Here is a 26,700-nt window from a genome sequence, read left to right as displayed (position 1 = left end):
GTCAGACATTTTGGCAAGATGGGGGAAGTTTGATGTCACACATTGGCTCAATATTCACATAACAGTTTGGTGGAGTAGACTGCTTTGGATTAAGGTATTTGTTTGAAGTGACAGTTGATCTTCCACTCACCTTTTCCACCCCTTGTCTCAATTTCTCTCTCTCTCTCTCTCTCTCTCTCTCTCTCTCTCTCTCTCTCTCTCTCTCAGTGGGAACACAATCCCTTCCAGGGCAGAGACAGTCCCAGTTACACTAACACTGGGCAGTGGAGGGGAGTACGTGTGTGACTGTTATACAGACCTTTTCTAAATGCTTAAACACTAACAGTGATTCTTGAAGCACTATCTATGAAACCATTAACACTTGCAGCCAATGCATTTACCAAGTGTGCCAAACTGAATGCACGTGCTCTGCTTCACGCTCAGTTTTGTCATTTTATGACACACTTGCAATGTGTGCGGCTATTAGTCAAAACGGCGTCCTTCACCATCACGCAATCCTAGGCCCATACAACACTGCACACATTATCACATTTCTGGACACCCTCCACAACAGACTAATTCCTGATGACCAGGGGCCAGAGCAGCCCAGGTACGTTATCATTTGGGAAAATGTTAGTTTTCACCGGGCTGCTGTGGTCCGCAATTGGTTCACAGGTCACCCACTTTCATCTCACTCAATCTCCCCCATACTCTCCGTTCTTGAATCCTATTGAAGAATTCTTCTCTGCATGGTGTTGGAAGGTGTGTGATCGCCAGCCCCACCAACGCATACCCCTTACCTCATCTACAGGCAATGGAGGAGGCTTGTGGAGACATGGATCAGGGGTCATGCCAGGCCTGAATACGGCAGTCCAGGTGATACTTCCCACGCTGCCTAGCTCAAGACAACATCGCATGTGATGTGGGTGAAGTCTTATGGCCCGACCCACAAAGAAGGCGAGGCGTAGCTGAATTTTTTGTATTGATATTGTGTTATGTTCGGAATACACATCCATACTTTACACATTTGGATACCTGTATGTGTGTTTACTACATGTATGACAACACTTTACTGCAAACTGCTATACCCTGCACACAGAAAAAGCAGAAGGGTTTTTCATTTATACTATCAGTGGGTAGTTGGTGCTTCATGTGCTTATTCAAATGATGGTTTGTGTGTACTGTATTGATGCAAAAACACATTTTTTAGAAAAAGAGTTTGAAGAGTTTTGCAAGAATTGTTTGCTTTTGCAAGAGATGTATAATGTTTTGCTGTTTTGGTGTAAAGTTTTGTGGTTAGTGTGTAGAGTTTTGCAAAAAATAGCCTAAGCAATCAGAACAAACAGTAATAATTGCAAGCCTCACATTCTTTGCAGAAACTCAAATGCCTTGTCCTCTAGCCCCCTCTAGTGGAATGTTTCCTCAAGATATAAAACGTGTCCTTGTATTCTCTCTACCAGTTATACGAACCATTCCGGTCCCTTCTTTTATCCGTCTCCCTGCTTCCCGAGGTGGGTCCGGGGAGAGCACAAGTTCAGCCCTCCTGGCAGTGAAACGTATTGGAGCATTCTTCCCTGTTGTGGACCTGGCCACTCTCGGGGGTTACTTGGAGTCCCGGAACTGGCCCCATCCTGACCTTTTGACCTACTGTATGACTAATCACACTGACATATTCAATGAGCGATGGGTGCATGAGACACTGAGGTATTGCTCCTTGCTTATAATTCTCGATCAAATACACTATGAAAACAAACATGTTAACATAAATTGGTCCCCCTGATATTGGGGAATTCATGACACCCTGTAAAAATGACATTTTATTGTATTCATCTGTTTTTCTTGTCTCCAATGTTCCCATCTACTGTATGCAGTAAAGAATGACCAACCCTTCCCATGAATAGCGATATGTCACTGTGCCAAAGATGTAACAATAGGAGAGTTGAGGGGATGACACACCGTCCATGTTGGGCTCACAAAGCAAGACAGTCAGACTGTACCACCATGGTGTGTCTTTTGATAATAAAAGGTACATTTTAGGACAAAAATAGACATTCCATGTATTATTGCCATTCATTTTGTACATCTAGCAAGTTGTCCATCAACTAACCTAGTGGTTTAAATCATCCAACGTGAGATGTCCGTCCTATGAAATAATCTTACTAGAGCGACATTGCAGTTTTTATTTTTATTTACCTTTATTTTACTAGGCAAGTCAGTTAAGAACACATTCTTATTTTCAATGACGGCCCAGGAACAGTGGGTTAACTGCCTGTTCAGGGGCAGAACGACAGATTTGTACCTTGTCAGCTCGGGGATTTGAACTTGCAACCTTTCGGTTACTAGTCCAACACTCTAACCACTAGGCTACCCTGCCGCCCCACTACATACAAATTCCCCTAATTGTTGCGTGTCTTTGTGTAACAGGGATCTGATAGGATCCATTGCATAAAAAGGGAGAGCTAATCAGTGGAAGAGGTGTATCTTTCTTCTTGCAGTTGTGTGTGTGAACCGCTTATAGAGTAGTGATAGCAGTAACGGATGAGAACCCTGAGGGGACAAATGCTCCCTCCTGTCCTTGCATCCCACAATTCACATTTCTCCCAGCATGGCCAATTCTAATTGTGTTCACCTCATCACAAATATCTGAGCCACCTGCACTGTTTGTACAGACACACTATATATGATGGAAAACAGAATTGATGCCTACCTACAGTCTTTTTATCTGATTAAATCTGCTGATTTTGCTATTTGTAGATAAAAACAATAACATTTGGGTGCAGCGGTAGGATGTGACTGCACCTGTGTGCCAGAAGATGGCACTGACCATTTATGACCACTTCTGTGATAATTTACCACTTTGAACAATTTGATAAGTCGCCACTGTGAAAAATGCCCTTGTTTTTCTACGTAGCTGTGAAGGTGAGTGAGTGTTGTTTGTCTGTCTGTACAGGTAGAAGTGGGCCATCCAGATGGAGGTAACGTTACATTGATGTGTGAAGGTCCAGACTGTGAGCATCTGCTGCCACTAATGAGGACTAATAGCCATGCCAGCGGGACAGGACAGCCTCATGCCCCTCACAGTCCAAACAAGAAACACAAGGAAGTTACAAGACATTTTATACTGTCTCAGCATAAGACTATATTAGAACATGATTGTGCCAATGGGCAATTTTCACATAAGAAGAGATTCAAATACAATTTTACAATCACTTTGGCACTAATTTCGAAAATCTTGATGTCATTTTTCAAAACTCTAGACACACAAACTCACAACCAATGATCAAAAAAGCTATTTTTTCAAAACTCTAACATTTTTTCCAATTGCTTGGATATAGTACACATAAAGCTAAGATCATTTGTTCATTGAACTAAAATCACCTGTTCAAAATGACACAACATAATATCAATTATGTTGCAATTAACACATTAAATCTGAAATGACTGTCTATTCATTTCATTACAATGATCTAACTATCAATTGATACAACTGCTCAAAATGATAAGTAACTGTTGCATTACTCTTAATGGGGTAGCAAGTTTTAAGTTCCTCGGCATACACATCACAGACAAACTGAATTGGTCCACCCACACAGACAGCATCGTGAAGAAGGCGCAGCAGCGCCTCTTCAACCTCAGGAGGCTGAAGAAATTCGGCTTGTCACCAAAAGCACTCACAAACTTCTACAGATGCACAATCGAGAGCATCCTGGCGGGCTGTATCACCGCCTGGTACGGCAACTGCTCCGCCCTCAACCAGAGGGTAGTGAGGTCTGCACAACGCATCACCGGGGGCAAACTACCTGCCCTCCAGGACACCTACACCACTCGATGTCACAGGAAGGCCATAAAGATCATCAAGGACAACAACCACCCGAGCCACTGCATGTTCACCCCGCTATCATCCAGAAGGCGAGGTCAGTACAGAGTATGTAAACAAAGTGGCACAGTTAAAGTGGCTAGTGATACATGTATTACACAAAGATGCAGTAGATTATATAGAGTACAGTATATACATATACATATGAGATGAATAATGTAGGGTATGTAAATATTATATTAGGTAGCATTGTTTAAATTGGCTAGTGATATATTTTACATCATTTCTCATCAATTCCCATTTTTCAAGTGGCTGGAGTTGAGTCAGTGTGTTGGCAGCAGCCACTCAATGTTAGTGGTGGCTGTTAAACAGTCTGATGGCCTTGAGATAGAAGCTGTTTTTCAGTCTCTCGGTCCCAGCTTTGATGCCCCCGGTGATGCGTTGTGCAGACCTCACTACCCTCTGGAGAGCCTTACGGTTGTGGGTGAAGCAGTTGCCGTACCAGGCGGTGATACAGCCCGACACGATGCTCTCGATTGTGCATCTGTAGAAGTTTGTGAGTGCTTTTATGTATATACTGTACTCGATACCATCTACTGCATCTTGCCTATGCCGCTCTGTACCATCACTCATTCATATATCTTTATGTACATATTCTTTATCCCCTTACACTTGTGTGTATAAGACAGTAGTTTTGGAATTGTTAATTAGATTACTTGTTGGTTATTACTGCATTGTCGGAACTAGAAGCACAAGCATTTCGCTACACTCGCATTAACATCTGCTAACCATGTGTATGTGACAAATAAAATTTGATTTGATTTGATTTAATGCATAGTTTTATGGAAACTGACAAACAATATTCCATGTTTAGATCATGAAAGTTTCAGGATAATGAGATCCATTGACACCAATTACCGTGGAACATGAACCAATTGGACTACATTATCTATGGATGTAATATTTCATCATCATTCTTTATCAGACACTGTTTCTATGGTCCCATGTACCACTTTTCCAGACCATGTTTTCTGATTTGACATTACTGTACGCTCACCGGCCACCTTATTAGGTACACCTATCTAGTACTGGGTAGGACCACTTTTGCCTCCACAACAGCCAGAATGATTCACGGTGTTGTACGTTAAGAGATGCCCTTCTGCACACCACTGTTTTAAACAGCTGTTATTTGAGCATTTGTGGCCTTTCTGTTAGCTTGAATGAGTCTGGACATTCTCTTCTGACCTCTCTCATTAACAAGGTGTTTTGCCCACAGAACTGCTGCTCACTGAATGTGTTTTGTTTATCGCACCATTCTCTGTAAACTCTAGAGACTGTACTGCGTAAAAATCCCAGGAAGGCAGCTGTTTCTGAGATGCTGGAATCCCCATGTGTTCATCAACAATCATACCACGGTCAAAGTTGCTTAGATTACTCATCTTGCCTGTTCTAATGTTTGGTCGAACAACAACTAAAGCTCTCTACTCTATATACTCTACATATTGAGTTGCAGGCAGCCACATGATTCGCTGTTCGAATGTAACTTTCCTTGATGGGCTAAATCAGGTCTGTAGAACTGATGGCATGACCTATGTCATTGTGTGGGATAATGTCAGGTTCCACCATGCTCAAACGGTGCAAGCATGGTTTCAGGCCCATCCACAATTTACCACCCTGTACTTACCCCCATACTCTCCTTTCCTTAACCTGATTGAGGAATTTTTCTCCACGTGGAGTTGGAAGGTAGGCGCCCTCATGAACAAGCCACCCTTCTCCAGGCCATGGATGACGCATGCAATGACATCACGGCAGACCAGTGTCATGCCTGGATTCGCCCAAAGATTCTTCCCAAGATATTTGGCTAATGAAAACATCCATTGTGATGTGGATGAGATGAGAACCTGTGGCCAAATCCACAAGACAGTTTTGATGGAAATATAGAAGTACAGTAATCTATCCTTTGTTTGGCTTTTTACAGTAAACCAGGTGAGGAACAGTTACTGTAGTTGTTTTCTTTTTTTGTAGCTAATTATTTTTGCTTTGATTCAAAGAAACCTATGTTGTGATTTTATTGCATTTCATCAATAAATGTCATATTTTGTTCAATGATTCCACTGTGTCTGTAGTATTCTCTCTACGAGTCCTTTTACAGTGATGTATTTACGTGTAGTAGCATAATGAAACATGTATCACATATTTTGTACTACAATATTTAATGATTGTACAAACAACTACACAGTGAAACTATTGGTATCTTGTGTGTGGGTGATCTAAATGAATGTTCCTATGGTATTTCATCATAAATCAGTTATTTGAACCGATTTCTTCAAACCAAGCTGCTTACCTATTGCAGATTTAGTCTTCCCAGCCTGGTGCAGGTCTACAATTTTGTTTCTGGTGTCCTTTGACAGCTCTTTGGTCTTGGCCATAGTGGAGTTTGGAGTGTGACTGTTTGAGGTTGTGGACAGGTGTTTTTTATACTGATAACAAGTTCAAACAGGTGCCATTAATACAGGTAACGAGTGGAGGACAGAGGAGCCTCTTAAAGAAGAAGTTACAGGTCTGTGAGAGCCAGAAATCTTGCTTGTTTGTTATTGACCAAATACTTATTTTCCACCATAATTTGCAAATAAATTCATTAAAAATCCTACAATGTGATTTTCTGGATTTGTCTTCTCATTTTGTCTGTCATAGTTGAAGTGTACCTTTGATGAAAATTACAGGCCTCTCTCATCTTTTTAAGTGGGAGAACTTGCACAATTGGTGGCTGACTAAATACTTTTTTGCCCCACTGTATGTACATATATGTAAAGTGACTAGGCAACAGGGTAGATAATAGAGAGTAGCAGAAGCATATGTGGTGAGTGTGGAGGTGTTTAAGTGTGTGTGTGTGTGTGTGTGTGTGTGTGTGTGTGTGTGTGTGTGTGTGTGTGTGTGTGTGTGTGTGTGTGTGTGTGTGTGTGTGTGTGTGTGTGTGTGTGTGTGTGTGTGTGTGTGTGTGTGTGTGTGTGTGTGTGTGTGTGTGTGTGTGTGTGTGCATAGAGTCAAAAATAATTAGTGCACATGGACTCACGAGTCACATACAAATGAATAGGACAGGTGAATAGTCTATATGAAAACGAACAGTGTTGTGACCATAAAATCCCATAATGTTTCACAGGCATTATGCTATTCATATGATGTTGACATAACCATAGTAGCCTTTGTTGTTATGGTAGATTGTGTCCCATCGTACCCAAACCCACAGGACAAGCAATGCCTTTCAACCGGTATTATTGGAATAGAACCTTAAGCTATAGCAGGCTTAAATTAAAAGATGACTGTGGAATACATTCTTATATGTCAGTCTATGTGAATCACTCAGGAAGTGGATAGGCCACTTGTGGTTATATAAAGTACTTGATATTCATCACCAGGAATAAACAGTAAGGACAGAACATTACACTCTAAATGTAATGTCCACTTGAAATAAAGGGAGTCTAATGAATCATGTTTGACTTTACTGTAAGTGGCGTGGGTTGTGTGCGATTGAACTACTTCATTTCAACTCGCCTGACACAGTAAGGTGTGAGTTCAAGTAGGCAACTGGCTGGGAAGTGCAACCATCCAGTTTTTACTTCACCTTTACATAACTGTCTATAGAATAGATATACACTTAGTATACAAAACATCAAGAACACCTGCACTTGCCATGACATAGACTGACCAGGTGAATCCAGGTGAAAGTGATGATCCCTTATTGATGTCACTTGTTAAATCACCTTCAATCAGTGTAGATGAACGGGAGGAGACTGGTTAAAGAAGGATTTTTAAGCCTTGAGACAATTGATTGTGTATGTGTGCCACTGAGAGGGTGAATGGACAAAACAAAATATTCAAGTGAACAGGGTAGGTGCCAGGCGCCCCAGTTTGTGTCATGAACTGCAACACTGCTGAGGGTTTTCCACGCTCAACAGTTTCCCAATGTGTGGTCGAGAATGGTCCAACACCCAAAGGACGTCCAGCCAACGTGACACAACTGTGGAAAGCATTGGAGTCAACATGGGCCAGCATCCCTGTGGAACGCTTTGAACATCTTGTAGTTGGAGATGCCATATACCCAGATGAATTGAGGCTGTTCTGAGGGCAAAATGGTGGGGTGCAACTCAATATTTGGAAGGTATTCCAAATGTTTGATAGACTCAGTGTATTGTGATCACCAAACATGTGCATTTTTGCACATGTGAATACTTTTTGCATCACTGACTACTGTACACCACAAAAACAACCCACTGTACTTTAAACGCACAAACGCTCCCACCAGTAGTAGCGATGCTTCCCTGCTCCGCAAGATGCGCGAACTAAACACCATATTGTGCTTACCTTCCGTTATTGGTGTGAACCGTGCGCCATATAGGGGAAGGTAGAGCGAGCGAGAGAGAGAGAGAGCTGTCAAGTCTGTTTAGATTTCTGCATAAGCACTGTTTGAACTGGCAGGATATTCATTCGCCAATGGTAATTGCGCTCAACGGACAAGGAAAGCTATACACTCGCATGTGCACTTATCATTTAAAACGACGCGGATATGTCTACAGTCATGATTTTTACGCACCGGTGAAACGTTTTTTTTTTTCATATCATAGATTATTCAAAAGAACAAAGGATATTGTCAGATCAGTGAACACCATATTTATAGCCTAGTTATTGCACAAGTAATTATATACAACAGGCGGGAATTCCGTTAAAAGTAAAATATGTCCAGGAAAAAGGCAGTGAAAGGCAAGGGAAGCTCCAAAAGCCCGACTGCATCTCCGAACAAGAGCAAAGACAGCGGGAAAAGTGGTAAAGGGATCGGAGCCGGGGCTCCATCCAACGGATTGGTATATCCGAGCCGCCCCTCACTCAGCAACAGTAGGGAGTTTTATGATATCACTTTTAAGGTAAGACTTTTTACGCACACATATTGTCAATATTCTCCCATCTCCAGTTGGCCATATCAGTCACTCAAATAGGCTACTTCAACGTTGATATGCCACTCAGGGTACAGTGACAGACAGTGTGACTCGAGCCTTTTGGCGCCCCTAAGCGATATTTGGTTCTTACTATTTGGTTTGGTTTTAACATCCCACAAACCAGCTTGTAAAACATAAAATGAAAGAAAATTAAACACATCAACACGGTCAAAAAGTGGCATGATGTAATTTGGAGTTCCACTCTGATGCACGCTCCAAAACATATATAAAAACGCTGCATCGCCGATTCATAGTGTTGAATTCGGAAGTGTACATTGGAGTCATTAATTAAAACTTGTTTTTCAACCACTCCACAAATTTCTTGATAACAAGCTATAGTTTTGGCAAGTTGGGTAGGCTGTCATTGTAAATAAGAATTTGTTCTTAACTGACTTGGCTAGTTAAATAAAGGTTAAATAAAATAAAAAAATATGTAACTTCCAACTTCAACTGTAAATCCATCAGACATGGACAACTGCATCAACTTGTTTGATAAACTGCTACAGAAGGCCGGACAGGCCATTGATAAGGAGGCCGGCCGACCCCTAGAGAGCCTTGCTGATACCATGGGCTCGTGGGGCCGTCCTGGAGAAGAAGAAGAGAAAGAGGAAGAAGAGCTCAGGACCTGTGGATTTTAGCTCCGAGTCCACTGCCGCCTGCACTGAACCCAGCGCTTCTCCAGAGACCTCTGGGATAGGCCTGATTCCAGAGATCTGGCAGATGATTAAGGACCTGCTGAAGCTCACTCCAGAGACCCTCCTAAAGATTGAGACCTCTACGGGCAAATTACCTGCCAGTGAAAAAACAGATCTATTAACACCCTTCTTCAAGACATAATTTTTATTCAATTACATTCATTTATTCTGATTACATCAGTGTCTCTCAATTATGTATGTATATATATATATATATATATATATATATATATATATATATATATATATATATATATATATACATACAATGCATTTGGAAACTATTCAGACATCAGTGTCTCTCAATTATATATATATATATACATACAATCCCTTTGGAAAGTATTCAGACCCCTTGACTTTTTCCACATCTTGTTATGTTACAGCCTGAACCTAAAACGGATTTAATAAAAAACATTAATCAGCAATCTACACACAATACCCCATTATGACAAAGTGGAGACAGGTGTTAAGAAATTTCTGTTTGCAAATTTATGAAAAATTTGAAACAGAAAGTATTCAGACCGTTTGCTATGAGACTCAAAATTGAGGTCAGGTGCATCCTGTTTCCATTGATCATCCGTGAGATGTTTCTACAACTTGATTGGAGTTCACCTGTGGTAATTTCAATTGATTGGACATGATTTGGAAAGGCACACACCTGTCTATATAAGGTCCCACTGTTCACGTTGCATTTCAGAGCAAAAACCAAGCCATGAGGTCAAAGGAATTGTCCGTAGAGCTTCGAGACAGGATTGTGTCGAGGCACAGATCTGAGGAAGGGTACCAAAACATTTCTACAGCATTGAAGGTCCCCAAGAACACAGTGGCCTCCATCATTCTTACATGTAAGAATTTTGGAACCACAAAGTTTCTTCCTAGAGCTGGCTGCCCAGCCAAACTGAGCAAACTGGGGAGAAGGTCCTTGGTCCGATGGTCACTCTGACAGAGCTCTAGAGGTCCTCTGTGGAGATGGGAGAACCTTCCAGAAGGACACACATCTCTGCAGCACTCCACCAATCAGGCCTTTATGGTAGAGTGGCCAGACGGAAGCCACTCCTCAGTAAAAAGCACATGACAGCCTGCTTGGAGTTTGTAAAAAGGCACCTAAAGACTCTCAGACCATGAGAAACAAGGCTTGATGAAACCAAGATTAAACTCGTTGGCCTGAATGCCAAGCTTCACGTCTGGAGGAAACGTGGCACAGGACTTGAACTCAATCAAACATCTCTGGAGAGACCTGAAAATTGCTGTGCAGCAACTCTCCCCATCCAACCTGATAGAGCTTGAGAGGATCTGTGGTGAATAATGGGAGAAACTCCCCAAATACAGGTGTGCCAAGCTTGTCATGTCATTCCCCAAAAGACTCGAGGCTGTAGTCGCTGCCAAAGATGCTTCAACAAACTACTGAGTAAAGGGCCTGAATACTTATGTAAATGTGATATTTCAGATTGTTAAAAAAAATGCATTTCTTAAAAACGTTTTATTCATATATTCAGTATATACAGTATATATATACAGTACATATATAAATATATATATATATATACACTGCTCAAAAAATTCAAGGGAACACTTAAACAACACAATGTAACTCCAAGTCAATCACACTTCTGTGAAATCAAACTGTCCACTTTGGAAGCAACACTGACTGACAATAAATTTCACATGCTGTTGTGCAAATGGAATAGACAACAGGTGGAAATTATAGGCAATTAGCAAGACACCCCCAATAAAGGAGTGGTTCTGCAGGTGGGAACCACAGACCACTTCTCAGTTCCTATGCTTCCTGGCAGATGTTTTGGTCACTTTTGAATGCTGGCGGTGCTTTCACTCTAGTGGTAGCATGAGACGGAGTCTACAACCCACACAAGTGGCTCAGGTAGTGCAGCTCATCCAGGATGGCACATCAATGCGAGCTGTGGCAAGAAGGTTTGCTGTGTCTGTCAGCGTAGTGTCCAGAGCATGGAGGCGCTACCAGAAGACAGTACATCAGGAGACGTGGAGGAGGACGTAGGAGGGCAACAACCCAGCAGCAGGACCGCTACCTCCGCCTTTGTGCAAGGAGAAGCAGGAGGAGCACTGCCAGAGCCCTGCAAAATGACCTCCAGCAGGCCACAAATGTGCATGTGTCTGCTCAAACGGTCAGAAACAGACTCCATGAGGGTGGTATGAGGGCCCGACGTCCACAGGTGGGGGTTGTGCTTACAGCCCAACACCATGCAGGACGTTTTTCATTTGCCAGAGAACACCAAGATTGGCAAATTCGCCACTGGCGCCCTGTGCTCTTCACAGATGAAAGCAGGTTCACACTGCTGACAGACGTGACAGTCTGGAGACGCCTTGGAGAACGTTCTTCTGCCTTCAACATCCTCCAGCATGACCGGTTTGGCGGTGGGTTAGTCATGGTGTGGGGTGGCATTTCTTTGGGGGGCCGCACAGCCCTCCATGTGCTCGCCTGACTGCTTTTAGGTACCGAGATGAGATCCTCAGACCCCTTGTGAGACCATATGCTGGTGCGGTTGGCCCTGGTTTCCTCCTAATGCAAGACAATGCTAGACCTCATGTGGCTGGAGTGTGTCAGCAGTTCCTGCAAGAGGAAGGCATTGATGCTATGGACTGGCCCGCTGTTCCCCAGACCTGAATCCAATTGAGCACATCTGGGACATCATGTCTCGCTCCATCCACCAACGCCACGTTGCACCACAGACTGTCCAGGAGTTGGTGGATGCTTTAGTTCAGGTCTGGGAGGAGATCCCTCAGGAGACCATCTGCCACCTCATCAGGAGCATGCCCAGGCGTTGTAGGGAGGTCATACAGGCACTTGGAGGCAACACACACTACTGAGCCTCATTTTGACTTGTTTTAAGGACATTACATCAAAGTTGGATCAGCCTGTAGTGTGGTTTTCCACTTTAATTTTGAGTGTGACTCCAAATCCAGACCTCCATGGGTTGATACATTTGATTTCCATTGATAATTTTTGTGTGATTTTGTTGTCAGCACATTCAACTATGTAAAGAAAAAAGTATTTAATAAGAATATTTCATTCATTCAAATCTAGGATGTGTTATTTTAGTGTTCCCTTTATTTTTTTAGCAGTGTATATATATATATATATGGTTGTTATGGTGTTATTTGAATATAAAAGCAAACATTCTGACCAGCCTCAATATCATCAAAAGGTTCAACTAAAGACCTCCCGGGTTGCACAGTGGTCTAGGGCACTGCAGCGCTAGCTGTGCCACCAGAGACTCTGGGTTCGCGCCCAGGCTCTGTCGCAGCCGGCCTCGACCGGGAGGTCCGTGGGGCGACGCACAATTGGCCTAGCGTCGTCCGGATTAGCGAGGTTTTGGCTGGTAGGGATATCCTTTTTTTTATTTTTAAGGTTAAAATAAATCAAGACATTTTAGAACCAAGGCACATGACATTTGCCTAATGATTGTTATGGATGTTTTGTTACATTACACTGCATAATGAACTGACATTAACAACTGTATTGTCAACTCCTGGGCCACAGCTGTGTCAACAAGGATATGGGAGACAAGCGTGTGCCACTGCCAAAGCAGCACTCAAACATGCACAATGGGACAAGAACAAACACTGACATGCTACGCACCACACCATCCCACCCCACACCACATAAGGGATTATGAGCCTGGCATCGGAAAGTGTTTGACTCATCAATCATTTATACATTCAGATTACTGTAGTAGCTGAACGTGAGTGTTGCCTCGTTGTATCATGCCTGCGTTGTGCTCATGCCATCTGGTTGTGTGTGTGTGTGTGGGGGGGGGTGAGGGGGTGGGGGGTGGGGTGTGTATGTGGAAAAGTGTCATTTCCAAGGATGCATAGGATCTAGTGTGCATATCCAGGTCAAACCTTTATTTCTCATTATAAACTGGGTGGTTCGAGCAATGAATGCCAATTGGCTGACAAGCATGATATATTAGTATGCCATGGGTATATGGCCTGATATATTATTTTTACTGCTCTAATTATGTTGGTAAACAGTTTTTAATTGCAATAAGGTACCTCTGGGATTTGTGGTATATGACCAATATACCATGGCTAAGGGGGGCAGTGTAGCCTAGTGGTTAGAGTGTTGGACTAGTAACCGAAAGGTTGCAAGTTCAAATCCCCGAGCTGACAAGGTACAAATCTGTTGTTCTGCCCCTGAACAGGCAGTTAACCCACTGTTCCTAGGCTGTCATTGAAACTAAGAATTTGTTCTTAACTGACTTAGACCTAATTAAATAAAGGTACAAGCCCTGTTGAGTTGTGCATAAGAATAGCCCTTAACAGTGGGATATTGGCCATATACCACACCTCCTTGTGGCTTATTGCTTAAACCTAAACTTACTCTAAAATCAATTCTCAAGTCAAGTTCTATGGCCTCCACAGCTAAACTGCACTGCGATACTACAATAACCAACTTGAGAACACTGGAAAATTAGCCTAGTATTGCCCCATGCCCCCTCTTCAGTTCCGGTGCCCCCTGTTCTTCCCACCTCTTTCCCAGATCGCTCCCATAGGATGCAGACTTCAGTCTTTCTCTTTGATGTGAGAGTGAGTGCTTCGCTCAGATGCCAGCTTGTTTACTCTGTAGCTGTGTATTTTTATGTGAACTGAACTCCTGAATTCATTTGTCCCTCTGAGCTGTTTGAGCACAGTCTGAACTACACTTCCCACGCATATGCAAACAGGCACGCACACACACACACACACACACACACACACACACACACACACACACACACACACACACACACACCGAGTCTCCCCTTTATCGTTGATCCTCCTATTCTGGTCTCCCCTGGCCTTGACTTACAGTTTAATAGAGTGAGTTTGCCACACTAAGAGGGAAAGAAGTCTGAGGTAGACAGTGATTCGTGTCAGATATGGAGGTCTGACGGCAGGTTAGGTGATTTCTCAGACAGACACAGACTCATTACCCAGACTTAGACAAATCACCTCACTGTGTGTCGTAAAGCTACATGGTGTGGTGATCATTGACCTTCACTACTGAGCACAATGCCATTGGGATTCAGAGGAGATGGAGGTGCTCAGCAGATGGAGATGTATCCGCCGTTTTTTCGGGTCTGTCTTTCGCTTTGTCTCTTTGTCTCCATCCGTCGGTTTCTGTCTCTCTCTCTCTCTCGTTGTCTCTGTCTCTGTCCGTCTCTCTGTCTCCATCTCTCTCTCGCTCAAGCGCTCTCTCGCTCTCACTCTGGGTGTACAGGCAGTGTACAAGCCCGACAATGTGGATAATCTTTCAAGGGACCATGAGAACATAAAATGAAGTCATTTGTGTCTCTCTACAGGTGATGCTGGTGGGAGACTCAGGTGTAGGGAAGACTTGCCTGCTGGTTCGCTTCAAGGACGGAGCTTTCTTGGCCGGCAGCTTTATTTCTACTGTGGGCATTGACTTCAGGGTGAGTAGACACCACACTCACACTCTCACTTGCACACACACACCACACCACACATACACGGGATTGATTATTTGAAGAATGCGGAATATGTCCATTGAGAAATCCTGCAGGAACCAAGTAAAGTGCAAAGACTTCAAATGTATAAAAGGATATTCTGGAATTGAAAAGTGGGTTTTGCCTTTTTTAAGATTTCACGAGATCCAATAGCAGTTCAGATATTGATTCAAGGCTTCAATATTCTTTAGGTTCAGGCCTCCATTGTCATACGTGTCATAGATATATTTCCTTTTGACCTTTTCTGGTTTACTATTCCATGTACACTAAAATATCTTGTCTCGAAACTGCTGAAAGATGGAAGTGATCGATCAACTGAGAGACAATTAAGGTGTTTATCACAGTTTCCACGGCAATAGTATTTCGTCAATTTTGGCTAGATTCAAATCAAAGTTGTCCTTCACATGATCCTTCATTATTTCTAGGATGTGGATGCCAAGCATGTCCACCGGGAAGAAGATGCTAGTGAAGTTCTGTTAACGGGGTTAGCGTTTCCTCAAACGAAAAAAAAATGATACTCAAATATTGTACTTGCTCCTGTAATGTCTGGTTGGGTGATAATAAATTAAACCTTTCAAAGGAATGCGGTTTGATGGCACTTTTCTTACGATGATTTCCTTGGTTCAACCTAAGAAAAAAAATCTTGTTCACTTTTCCCATTTTCCCATCCAAGCTGTCCTTGATCTGTAAAAAAAAAACATGAATCCTTTCTGCATAAAGGCTCTCAAGCTCATGTTGTCTACTCGGAGGTTCTACTACTGCATATACATTTGTTTATTCAATTAACTTATCTTCAATTTAATACATTTTCCCTCCTAAGATGTTTCTTTTTTTCCATGATGACCACTTGGGGCTGTAACTACGTTATGAGGACACCGAGATCCGGGCCTTGGTAATGTTTTCATAAAAAAATAAAACGTATATAGATTTTGTACACAATAAAGAAACAAAATTATGGGTCAACATCTAAATATTGCTCCCAGCGTTGATCAAAGATCAGAATGCTTATATTCTTGATCGGACAGAGCTCCAATCGCACCTGCCTCTTTGCGAATGAGTGGAATTATGAACAGTGATTTGTTCGTTATGTTCACCTGCGTCCTCAGGATTTTTAGCAGCACATTCACCACTCTCTCAAACAGCTAACTCCGCCCTCTCACGGCACGTGAAACAAACTACCCCAGCTCGGAGTCGACTCAAAGTAGGCGTCGACGCAAAGTGTTTGTAGATTTGACTGAGATGAAGGAACCTACAGCAGCCAAGGTGATAATGGCTGGAGTCATTTTTGCTTGTCTTTGCCGTTCTCCAAATTGCATTTTAAATGTTTGTAATTGTATAGAAATGCAGCAAATGAGCTTCAACTTTCAAAAAATGTCCTGAGGGACACTTACCCCTTACGGACCTCACCAAAATTCAAAACCTGGTTACAGCCCTGGTGACCATTGCTTATGGACACTAATACCCTTTTCCATCCAAACTGTACCACCAGTTCCACCCCTGGGGTTTGTATGTTTTCCCATTTGCTGAAACTACACTGAACAAAAATATAAACACAAAATGCAACAATTTCAAAGATTTGACTAAATTGCACTTACTACAAGGAAATCAGTCAATTGAAATACATTCATGAAGCCCTAATCAATGGATTTCACATGACTGGGAATATAGATATATATCTGTTGGTCACAGATACCGTAAAAAAAGTAGGGGTGTGGCTCAGAAAACCAGTCAGTGTCTGGTGTGACCACCATTTGCCTCATGCAGCGTGACACATCTCCTTCGCATAGGGTTGATCAGGCTGTTGATTGTGGCCTGTGGAATGTTGTCCCACTCCTCTTCAATGGCTATGCGAAGTTGCTGGATATTGGTGGGAACTGGAACACGCTGCCATACGTCGATCCAGAGCATCCCAAACATGCTCAAAGGGTGACATGTCTGGTGAGTATGCAGGCCATGGAAGAACTGGGGCACTTTCAGCTTTCAGGAATTGTGTAAAGATCCTTGCGACATGGGGGCTTTGTATTATCATGCTGAAACATGAAGGGAATGGCACAACAATGGGCCTCAGGATCTCGTCACAACTGCCCGGTACAGTTGAAACCTGTGATGGTTTCATGGGACCAACACTTTATATGTTGCGTTTATATTTTTGATCCGTATAGTTAAGACATCCTACCTTACTAAATACAACGTGTACAGAAGCAGCACGGAACGGAACCTGTTTAAAGCCCGGACAGTTCAGTTCAGTTCGGTACTTATTACAAGTGGAAAGAGGTCAGTGAGACAGAAGCACAAAGGATCAGTGGTGGAAAAAGTACTCAAATATCATACTTGAGTAAAAGTAAAGAATAGTAGAAAATGACTCAAAGTGAAAGTCACCCAGTAAAATACTACTCGAGTAAAAGTCTAAAAGTATTTGGTTTTAAATATATTTATAGTATCAAAAGTAGGTTAGCTAGCCAGCTATTGTCGTTCTTTTAACTCAACGTAACGTAAACAACACTGCTAGCTAGCCAGCTGGCCCCCGAATAGCAGCACTGTAGAATTATTACACTCAACGGAACGACTTGATTAGTGTAGTGTCAACAACGCAGCTACTGCCAGCTAGCCTACTTTAGCAGTACTGTATCATTTTAATCATTTTAGTCAATAAGATTCTTGCTACGTAAGCAACTTTCTGAACATTCGAGACGTGTAGTCCGCTTGTCATTCCAATTTCCTTGCATTAGCGTAGCCTTTTCTGTAGCCTGTCAACTATGTGTCTGTCTATCCCTGTTCTCTCCTCTCTGCACAGATCATACAAACGCTCCACACCGCGTGGCCGCGACCACCCTAACCTGGTGGTCCCAGCGCGTACGACCCACGTGGAGTTCCAGGTCTCTGGTAGCCTCTGGAACTGCCAATCTGCGGCCAACAAGGCAGAGTTCATCTCAGCCTATGCCTCCCTCCAGTCCCTTGACTTCTTGGCACTGACGGAAACATGGATCACCACAGATAACACTGCTACTCCTACTGCTCTCTCCTCGTCCGCCCACGTGTTCTCGCACACCCCGAGAGCTTCTGGTCAGCGGGGTGGTGGCACCGGGATCCTCATCTCTCCCAAGTGGTCTTTCTCTCTTTCTCCCTTACCCATCTGTCTATTGCCTCCTTTGAATTCCATGCTGTCACAGTTACCAGCCCTTTCAAGCTTAACATCCTTATCATTTATCGCCCTCCAGGTTCCCTCGGAGAGTTCATCAATGAGCTTGATGCCTTGATAAGCTCCTTTCCTGAGGACGGCTCACCTCTCACAGTTCTGGGCGACTTTAACCTCCCCACGTCTACCTTTGACTCATTCCTCTCTGCCTCCTTCTTTCCACTCCTCTCCTCTTTTGACCTCACCCTCTCACCTTCCCCCCTACTCACAAGGCAGGCAATACGCTTGACCTCATCTTTACTAGATGCTGTTCTTCCACTAACCTCATTGCAACTCCCCTCCAAGTCTCCGACCACTACCTTGTATCCTTTTCCCTCTCGCTCTCATCCAACACTTCCCACACTGCCCCTACTCGGATGGTATCGCGCCGTCCCAACCTTCGCTCTCTCTCCCCCGCTACTCTCTCCTCTTCCATCCTATCTTCTCTTCCCTCTGCTCAAACTTTCTCCAACCTATCTCCTGATTCTGCCTCCTCAACCCTCCTCTCCTCCCTTACTGCATCCTTTGACTCCCTATGTCCCCTATCCTCCAGGCCGGCTCGGTCCTCCCTCCCGCTCCGTGGCTCGACGACTCATTGCGAGCTCACAGAACAGGGCTCCGGGCAGCCGAGCGGAAATGGAGGAAAACTCGCCTCCCTGCGGACCTGGCATCCTTTCACTCCCTCCTCTCTACATTTTCCTCCTCTGTCTCTGCTGCTAAAGCCACTTTCTACCATTCTAAATTCCAAGCATCCGCCTCTAACCCTAGGAAGCTCTTTGCCACCTTCTCCTCCCTCCTGAATCCTCCCCCTCCCTCCTCCCTCTCTGCAGATGACTTCGTCAACCATTTTGAAAAGAAGGTCGATGACATCCGATCCTCGTTTGCTAAGTCAAACGACACCGCTGGTTCTGCTCACACTCCCCTACCCTATGCTCTGACCTCTTTCTCCCCTCTCTCCAGATGAAATCTCTCAAAGCGTCTTGTGACGGCCGGCCGCCCAACAACCTGCCCGCTTGACCCTATCCCCTCCTCTCTTCTCCAGACCATTTCCGGAGACCTTCTCCCTTACCTCACCTCGCTCATCAACTCATCCCTGACCGCTGGCTACGTCCCTCCCGTCTTCAAGAGAGCGAGAGTTGCACCCCTTCTGAAAAAACCTACACTCGATCCCTCCGATGTCAACAACTACAGACCAGTATCCCTTCTCTCTTTTCTCTCCAAAACTCTTGAGCGTGCCGTCCTTGGCCAGCTCTACCGCTATCTCTCTCAGAATGACCTTCTTGATCCAAATCAGTCAGGTTTCAAGACTAGTCATTCAACTGAGACTGCTCTTCTCTGTATCACGGAGGCGCTCCGCACTGCTAAAGCTAACTCTCTCTCCTCTGCTCTCATCCTTCTAGACCTATCGGCTGCCTTCGATACTGTGAACCATCAGATCCTCCTCTCCACCCTCTCCGAGTTGGGCATCTCCGGCGCGGCCCACGCTTGGATTGCGTCCTACCTGACAGGTCGCTCCTACCAGGTGGCGTGGCGAGAATCTGTCTCCTCACCACGCGCTCTCACCACTGGTGTCCCCAGGGCTCTGTTCTAGGCCCTCTCTTATTCTCGCTATACACCAAGTCACTTGGCTCTGTCATAACCTCACATGGTCTCTCCTATCATTGCTATGCAGACGACACACAATTAATCTTCTCCTTTCCCCCTTCTGATGACCAGGTGGCGAATCGCATCTCTGCATGTCTGGCAGACATATCAGTGTGGATGACGGATCACCACCTCAAGCTGAACCTCAGCAAGACGGAGCTCCTCTTCCTCCCGGGGAAGGACTGCCCGTTCCATGATCTCGCCATCACGGTTGACAACTCCATTGTGTCCTCCTCCCAGAGCGCTAAGAACCTTGGCGTGATCCTGGACAACACCCTGACGTTCTCAACTAACATCAAGGCGGTGTCCCGTTCCTGTAGGTTCATGCTCTACAACATCCGCAGAGTACGACCCTGCCTCACACAGGAAGCGGCGCAGGTCCTAATCCAGGCACTTGTCATCTCCCGTCTTGATTACTGCAACTCGCTGTTGGCCGGGCTCCCTGCCTGTGCCATTAAACCCCTACAACTCATCCAGAACGCCGCAGCCCGTCTGGTGTTCAACCTTCCCAAGTTCTCTCACGTCACCCCGCTCCTCCGCTCTCTCCACTGGCTTCCAGTTGAAGCTCGCATCCGCTACAAGACCATGGTGCTCGCCTACGGAGCTGTGAGGGGAACGGCACCTCAGTACCTCCAGGCTTTGATCAGGCCCTACACCCAAACAAGGGCACTGCGTTCATCCACCTCTGGCCTGCTCGCCTCCCTACCACTGAGGAAGTACAGTTCCCGCTCAGCCCAGTCAAAACTGTTCGCTGCTCTGGCCCCCCAATGGTGGAACAAACTCCCTCACGACGCCAGGACAGCGGAGTCAATCACCACCTTCCGGAGACACCTGAAACCCCACCTCTTCAAGGAATACCTAGGATAGGGTAAGTAAGGGTAAGTAATCCTTCTCACCCCCCCTTCCCCCCCAACAAGATTTAGATGCAAGTGGCTGTTCCACTGGTTGTCATAAGGTGTATGCACCAATTTGTAAGTCGCTCTGGATAAGAGCGTCTGCTAAATGACTTAAATGTAATGTAAATGTAAATGTAATTGCAAAAATATACTTCAGTATACAAAAGTAAAAGTGAAAGTATAAATACATTTTATTTACACATAGCCAGGGGCACACTCCAACACAGACACTAATTTATAAACAAAGCGTTTGTGTTTACCGGGTCCGCCAGATCAGAGTCAGTAGGGATGACCAGAGATGTTCTCTTGACAAGCGCGTGAACTGGACCATTTTCCTGTCAAAATGTAATGAGTATTTTTGGGTGTCAGGGAAAATGTATGGAGTAAAAAGTACATTATTTTCTTTAGGAATGTGGTGAAGTAAAAGTAAAAGTAGTCAAAAAAGCTAAATAGTAAAATACAGATACCCCAAAAAACTACTAAGTCTTTTTACTTAAGTCCTTTACACCACTGCAAATGATACACACACAGTGACGGAGAGAACAATAACACTTCTCCTCAATATATCTGTTTATTAACTTTCTCTCCTCCTCTTCCTCCTTCATTTGTTTGGCTTCTTGATGAAACATAATGAGTAAAGTGAATGACTCACAGACAGTTTCAAGTGTGGATGCCCTTGATAACACTCATACACTATATTTATTCTGTGTTTGCGCAGCGAGCACACCGATGCCATTAGGATATGAGGAAGGCGGCATGGGCGGCTGGTTGAATTGATTTATCTCTCCCTTCATTGGCAGACGGAGTTCTGGGTTTATTTTTAATATCAGTTGTTGTCGGTATGTCTCAGGAGTGTGCTTGCTCATGTGTGGGAGCTATTAAACTGCAGTTTACCATTCAGTTTCCTTCCTTCTCCTCTGAGGGAAGGAGAGGGAGAGGGAGAGATCGATGTGTGTTTGTGTTGGGGGCTGAAATGTGTTTCCAACAGTATGTTAGAGAGTGAAGAGAAAGAGGGAATGGGAGGAAGAGGGTGGGATAATGAAAGATTGGCAGTAAAACGATTAGACAAAGTGCTAAAAGGCAAAACAATGCACTATATTAGGAGATCGAGAGAGAGAGAGAGAGAGAGAGAGAGAGAGAGAGAGAGAGAGAGAGAGAGAGAGAGAGAGAGAGAGAGAGAGGCCAATGTAGCTCAGATGTGGGGTTTGGAGTGGCCCTCTTTCAGCTGCCCGTTCTGAGCAGATGTCTTTTCGCTCTCTCTCTCTCTCTCTATCTCCTCTCTACCTCCCCTCTCTCCCAGCCCCCTAGCCTCTAGTGCTGTATCGCCCAGCAGCAGCAGTACATCAGCTAATCATTAAAGGAGCGGTGCAGTCAGCGAGGAGGCCAGCAGAGCCACAACACCTCTTCTGTGTGTTGTGTAGTGTGACAGGACTCACTGACCAGTGACCACACAGGGACATGGATAATTGCAATGTGGCAATCTGAGGTGATCTGTGCACAATTAGACCACGCTCTTAACTTGCTCTGCTGGGAGGAGAGGTGGAGATGGAGATGGGAAAAGGATTGAAAAGAAATGGCTCATTTTAAAGTGTGTTCTTTTCTCTGAAGAATACGGTGCTGTTGAATCATTGCAGTCTCAATAAATATGAAATCACACTCCTAATGATACTGTAGAACTGAAAGATTTATTCAAAGATGCATTTAATGATTTATTCATGGTTTTATCATTAAACCCTCCTAGCCTGGAGGTTGGAAAACATGGAGAGTTTTTTTTAAGGAAAAATGAGACTTTTATTGAGGCTTCCTCAAACATATGTCCTGTCAGCAAAGACTTCAACGTATAGGCTGTTATCTACAGAAAAGGATGATGGTTATTGGTAGTTCAAGGCTGTCATTTATTTTGTGTTTGCTATTTTCTAACGAAGCCTGTGCTATAATTAATTAATAAGGCATGAGGAGGTGTGGTATATGGTCAATATACCACATCTAAGGGCTTCTCTTAGCACGACGCAACGCGGAGTGCCTGGACACAGTCCTTAGCCGTGGTATATTGGTCCTATATCACAAACTCCCGAGGTGCCTTATTTTTTTATTATAAACTGGTTACCAATGTAATTAGAGGAATAAAAAATAAATGTTTTGTCATACCCGTGGTATACGGTCTGATATGCCACGGCTTTCAGTCAATCAGCATTCAGAGCTCGAACAACCTAGTATATAAATGGGTTTAATACATATTGTAAAAGTGCAGCACATTCATACAAGTCTCAGGACATAAAAATGTCAGCCAAGAAAATACATGGCTGTAATAAACAGGATATAATACTAATAAGCTAGTTAATGCTGTGTTTGCATGTTGGAATATTCATGCTTGCCTTTCACACACATGCACGTCCAAGAAGATGGAAATTGTACACACACTATACATGACAAAGTATGTAGACATCCCTTCAAATTAGGGGGTTCTGCTATTTCAGCCACACCCGCTACTGACAGGTGTATGAAATCGAGCATAGAGCCATGCAATCTCCATAAACAAACATTGGCAGTAGAATGGCCTTACTGAAGAGGTCAGTGACTTGCAACAACAGCTCAGCCGCGTACTGGTTGGCCACACAAGCACACAGAATGGGACCGCCGAGTGCTGAAGCGCCTAGCGCGTCAAAAACGTCTGTCCTCGTTTGCAACACCCACTACCGAGTTCCAAACTGCCTCTGAAAGCAACATTAGCATAATAACTGTTCGTCGGGAGCTTCATGAAATGGGTTTCAAGGGACGAGCAGCCGCACACAAAGATCACCATACGCATTGCCAAGCTTTGGCTGGAGTGGTGTAAAGCTCACTGCCATTGGTCTCCTGAGTGGCGCAGCAGTCTAAGGTACTGCATCTCAGCGCTAGAGGCGACACTACAGACCCTGGTTCGATCCCAGGCTGTATCACAACCGGCTGTGATTGGGAGTCCCATAGGGCTCAATTGACCCAGCGTCGTCCAGGTTAGGGTTTGGCTGGGGTAGGCTGTCATTGTAAATAAGAATTTGCTCTTCACTGACTTGCCTAGTTAAATAAATAAAGATCAAATAAAAATGTAAAATTAGACTCTGGAGCAGTGCGTTCTCTGGTGTGATGAATCACGTTTCACAATCTGGCAGTCCGACGGATGAATCTGGGTTTGGCGGATGCAAGGAAAACGCTACCTGTCCGAATGTACAGTGGCAACTGTAGAGTTTGGTGGAGGAGGAATAATGGTCTGGGGCTGTTTTTCATGGTTCGGGCTTGGCCCCTTATTTCCAGGAAAGGGAATTCTTAATGCTACAGTATACAATTACATTCTAGATGATTCTGTGCTTCCAATTGTCGTTCTGCCCCTGAACAAGGCAGTTAACCCACTGTTCCTAGGCCGTCATTGAAAATAAGAATTTGTTCTGAACTGACTAGTTGAATAAAGGTTTATAGAAAATATGTAGTGAATGTTTATGTCTGGTCGTCACAAAAACAAATGCAAATGATCTGTAACCAATTCTATAAAACGTGCCCAAAGGTGGAGATTTAATCTCACTCCCTGTCACGTTCTGACCTTTATTTCCTTTCTTTTGTATTTATTTAGTATGGTCAGGGCGTGAGTTGGGTGGGCAGTCTATGTTTGCTTTTCTAGGTTTGGGGTATTTCTATGTTTCGGCCTAGTATGGTTCTCAATCAGAGGCTGGTGTCATTAGTTGTCTCTGATTGAGAGTCACACTTAGGTAGCCTGGGTTTCACTGTGTGTTTGTGGGTGATTGTTCCTGTCTCTGTGTTTTGCACCAGATAGGGCTGTTTTGGGTTTTCACGGTTCTTGTTTTTGTTAGTTTGTTCATGTGAAGTGATTTATTAAAACATGAATCAAAACAACCACGCTGTGCTTTGGTCCGCCTCTCCGTCAATGGAAGAAATCCCTTACACTCCCTTAGAAAATGTTGATTTCTGTAATCAATTCAGGTCTGATTTACATGAATTTATCCTCCTCAACAAAGAGTCTGTGAATTATAATAGATTCCTGTGGGATGCCATGAAAGGGTTCATTAGAAACAATCAGTGGCAACCCGTCATTCAGGGAAGGTGGGGCAGAGCCCCATATTTTGCCTGTTTTGCATGTTATTATGGCATTAATACGTGTCACATATCAATTTGCAAACAATGTAAAACTATATATTTTAAATCATTGAGTTAATAAAGCCGCATAATACGAATATGGTCTTTTTTTGCTTTCTTGAGTAAGGCAGCTCCAAAATGCAAGTGTTTCAGCCTCGCTCAATGCTTTCTGTGGTGGTGGGGCAGCCAGCAGAACATACAGAGTCTAGGGGTTGGTAATGATCTATAGTTGCGCTGTGATTGGGTAATGTTCTCTAGTTGCGCCGGGATTGGCTAGGTATTCTGTCACACATGGGGACACTACATCATCGCTAAATCTAAGGGTAGAGCTAAAAAATTCAAGCCCCTTGGGAGCTGCCATATGGTTACATTAGAAGTGCCAATCCAAGAAGGCTCAAGGTCATTGGCCACAGATAAAATTACATCAAATAACATTATATCTATAGTAGCTTTGATTTGACTGATCATGTCAACATTATACTTTCAAAATCTTAGCTAGCAAGCTAGCAGTCATCATCATGAATCAAGCCGACAATCTATTGGCAAATGATTTTTAGTCCTTGTCATAAGAATGGAAATAATGAATAGAAATTTGAGATAAAATGTATCGGTTCTCATGGTCCATTGGACATAAACATTACGCAAAATGTTGGAAATCGCAAATTCAACAACGAGTGGTTTGAAATAAATGAGTGGCTAACTGCACGCATGGCAAAGCAATCACTAGCCTGCTATTCAGTGGAGTGGCTGTGTGGTCCCAAGTCTGGCTTTAAGGGTCTCGTTTCCAAGCTTAAAATGATAAACCTTCAACATTGGCCATGCTGTCAAATAACTGTTAACAGAAACTGGGAAATTTGACTTCAGTGAGTTCAGGACAACTGGGAACTTGGGGAAAAACGAACTACGAATGAGAAAATATGTTTTGTAAGTCAGAATTGTAAGTCCGGAACTCAGGCTTCTTTCTAGAGCTACAACCTGACGATCACTGACGTCATCATGATTTTACCTCATTTTTTTCCCGGAGTTCCCAGTTGTCTTGAAAGCACCATAAATCCAGAGAATGCCAGACTTTGGTGATAAAGTTTGATGACACCACCTTCCTGTTCAAGTGAGCATAGCACAACATGGTGAGTCCAGAAATGTCTTGTATTCTGCTGCCTAAATGATGTAATATGCCAGGGAGATAGGTATACTGTAGCTAAGAAAGTAATACTTAGTGAATGTTATGTAGTTAGCTGTTAGTAGCCCATGTGCCTCACCCTAATAATTTGGTCTATTTTCCCCTCTTAATTTTGCCTACTGTTCTGACTTGGTGGTACACATGTAGCCTGTTTTAGAGACATGTAATCTTTGAATATTGTAAGCGCTTTCATTGTCTGCTTATATGCCCCCTTTATTTATCCTGCAGTTCTGACTTGGTGTAGAGTACATTTTAAAAGTGCTGAACAAATAGTTATATTGACTATGTCCTAGGTCGCTCATGAATGTCTTAATCGAAATTACGGATTGCATCTTATCCACTTGTCGTCCCCTTATTCCATAGTTTGTACATCCCAATTGTCAGTAGAAACCACATTTGTTTAAGCAAGTCAACCATATCAGCTACACTACCGGTCAAAAGTTTTAGAACACCTACTCATTCAACGGTTTTTATTTCAACTATTTTCTACATTGTAGAATAATAGTGAAGACATCAAAACTATGAAATAACGCATATGGAATCATGTAGAAGCCAAAAACGTTTTAAACAAATTATATTTTACATTTGAGATTCTTCAGTCTTGATGACAGCTTTGCACACACTTGGCATTCTCTCAACCAGCTTCATGAGGTAGTCACCTGGAATGCATTTTAATTAACAGGTGTGCCTTCTTAATAGTTAATTTGTG

The 26,700-nt window shown here is 43.6% G+C and overlaps 1 protein-coding gene across 1 annotated transcript in view; it reads left to right on the top strand.

Moving 5' to 3' along the window:
* The first annotated feature begins 8,178 nt into the window (after nt 1–8,178).
* Nucleotides 8,179–26,700, top strand: part of LOC118357756 (ras-related protein Rab-26-like) — an 81,534-nt gene continuing 63,012 nt past the window's right edge. Inside the window, exons 1-2 of the mRNA XM_052478319.1 lie at nt 8,179–8,715; nt 14,807–14,917. Coding sequence (XP_052334279.1) covers nt 8,530–8,715; nt 14,807–14,917 — 297 coding nt within the window. The 5' untranslated portion in view covers nt 8,179–8,529. The remainder of the gene's footprint in view (nt 8,716–14,806; nt 14,918–26,700) is intronic.

The sequence above is a fragment of the Oncorhynchus keta genome, chromosome 24 (genome assembly GCF_023373465.1).
Source record: "Oncorhynchus keta strain PuntledgeMale-10-30-2019 chromosome 24, Oket_V2, whole genome shotgun sequence".
NCBI classification, from domain to species: Eukaryota; Metazoa; Chordata; class Actinopteri; order Salmoniformes; family Salmonidae; genus Oncorhynchus; species Oncorhynchus keta.
The sequence above is the reverse complement of the archived record's forward strand: the minus strand, read 5'-3'. Positions and strand labels throughout refer to the sequence as shown.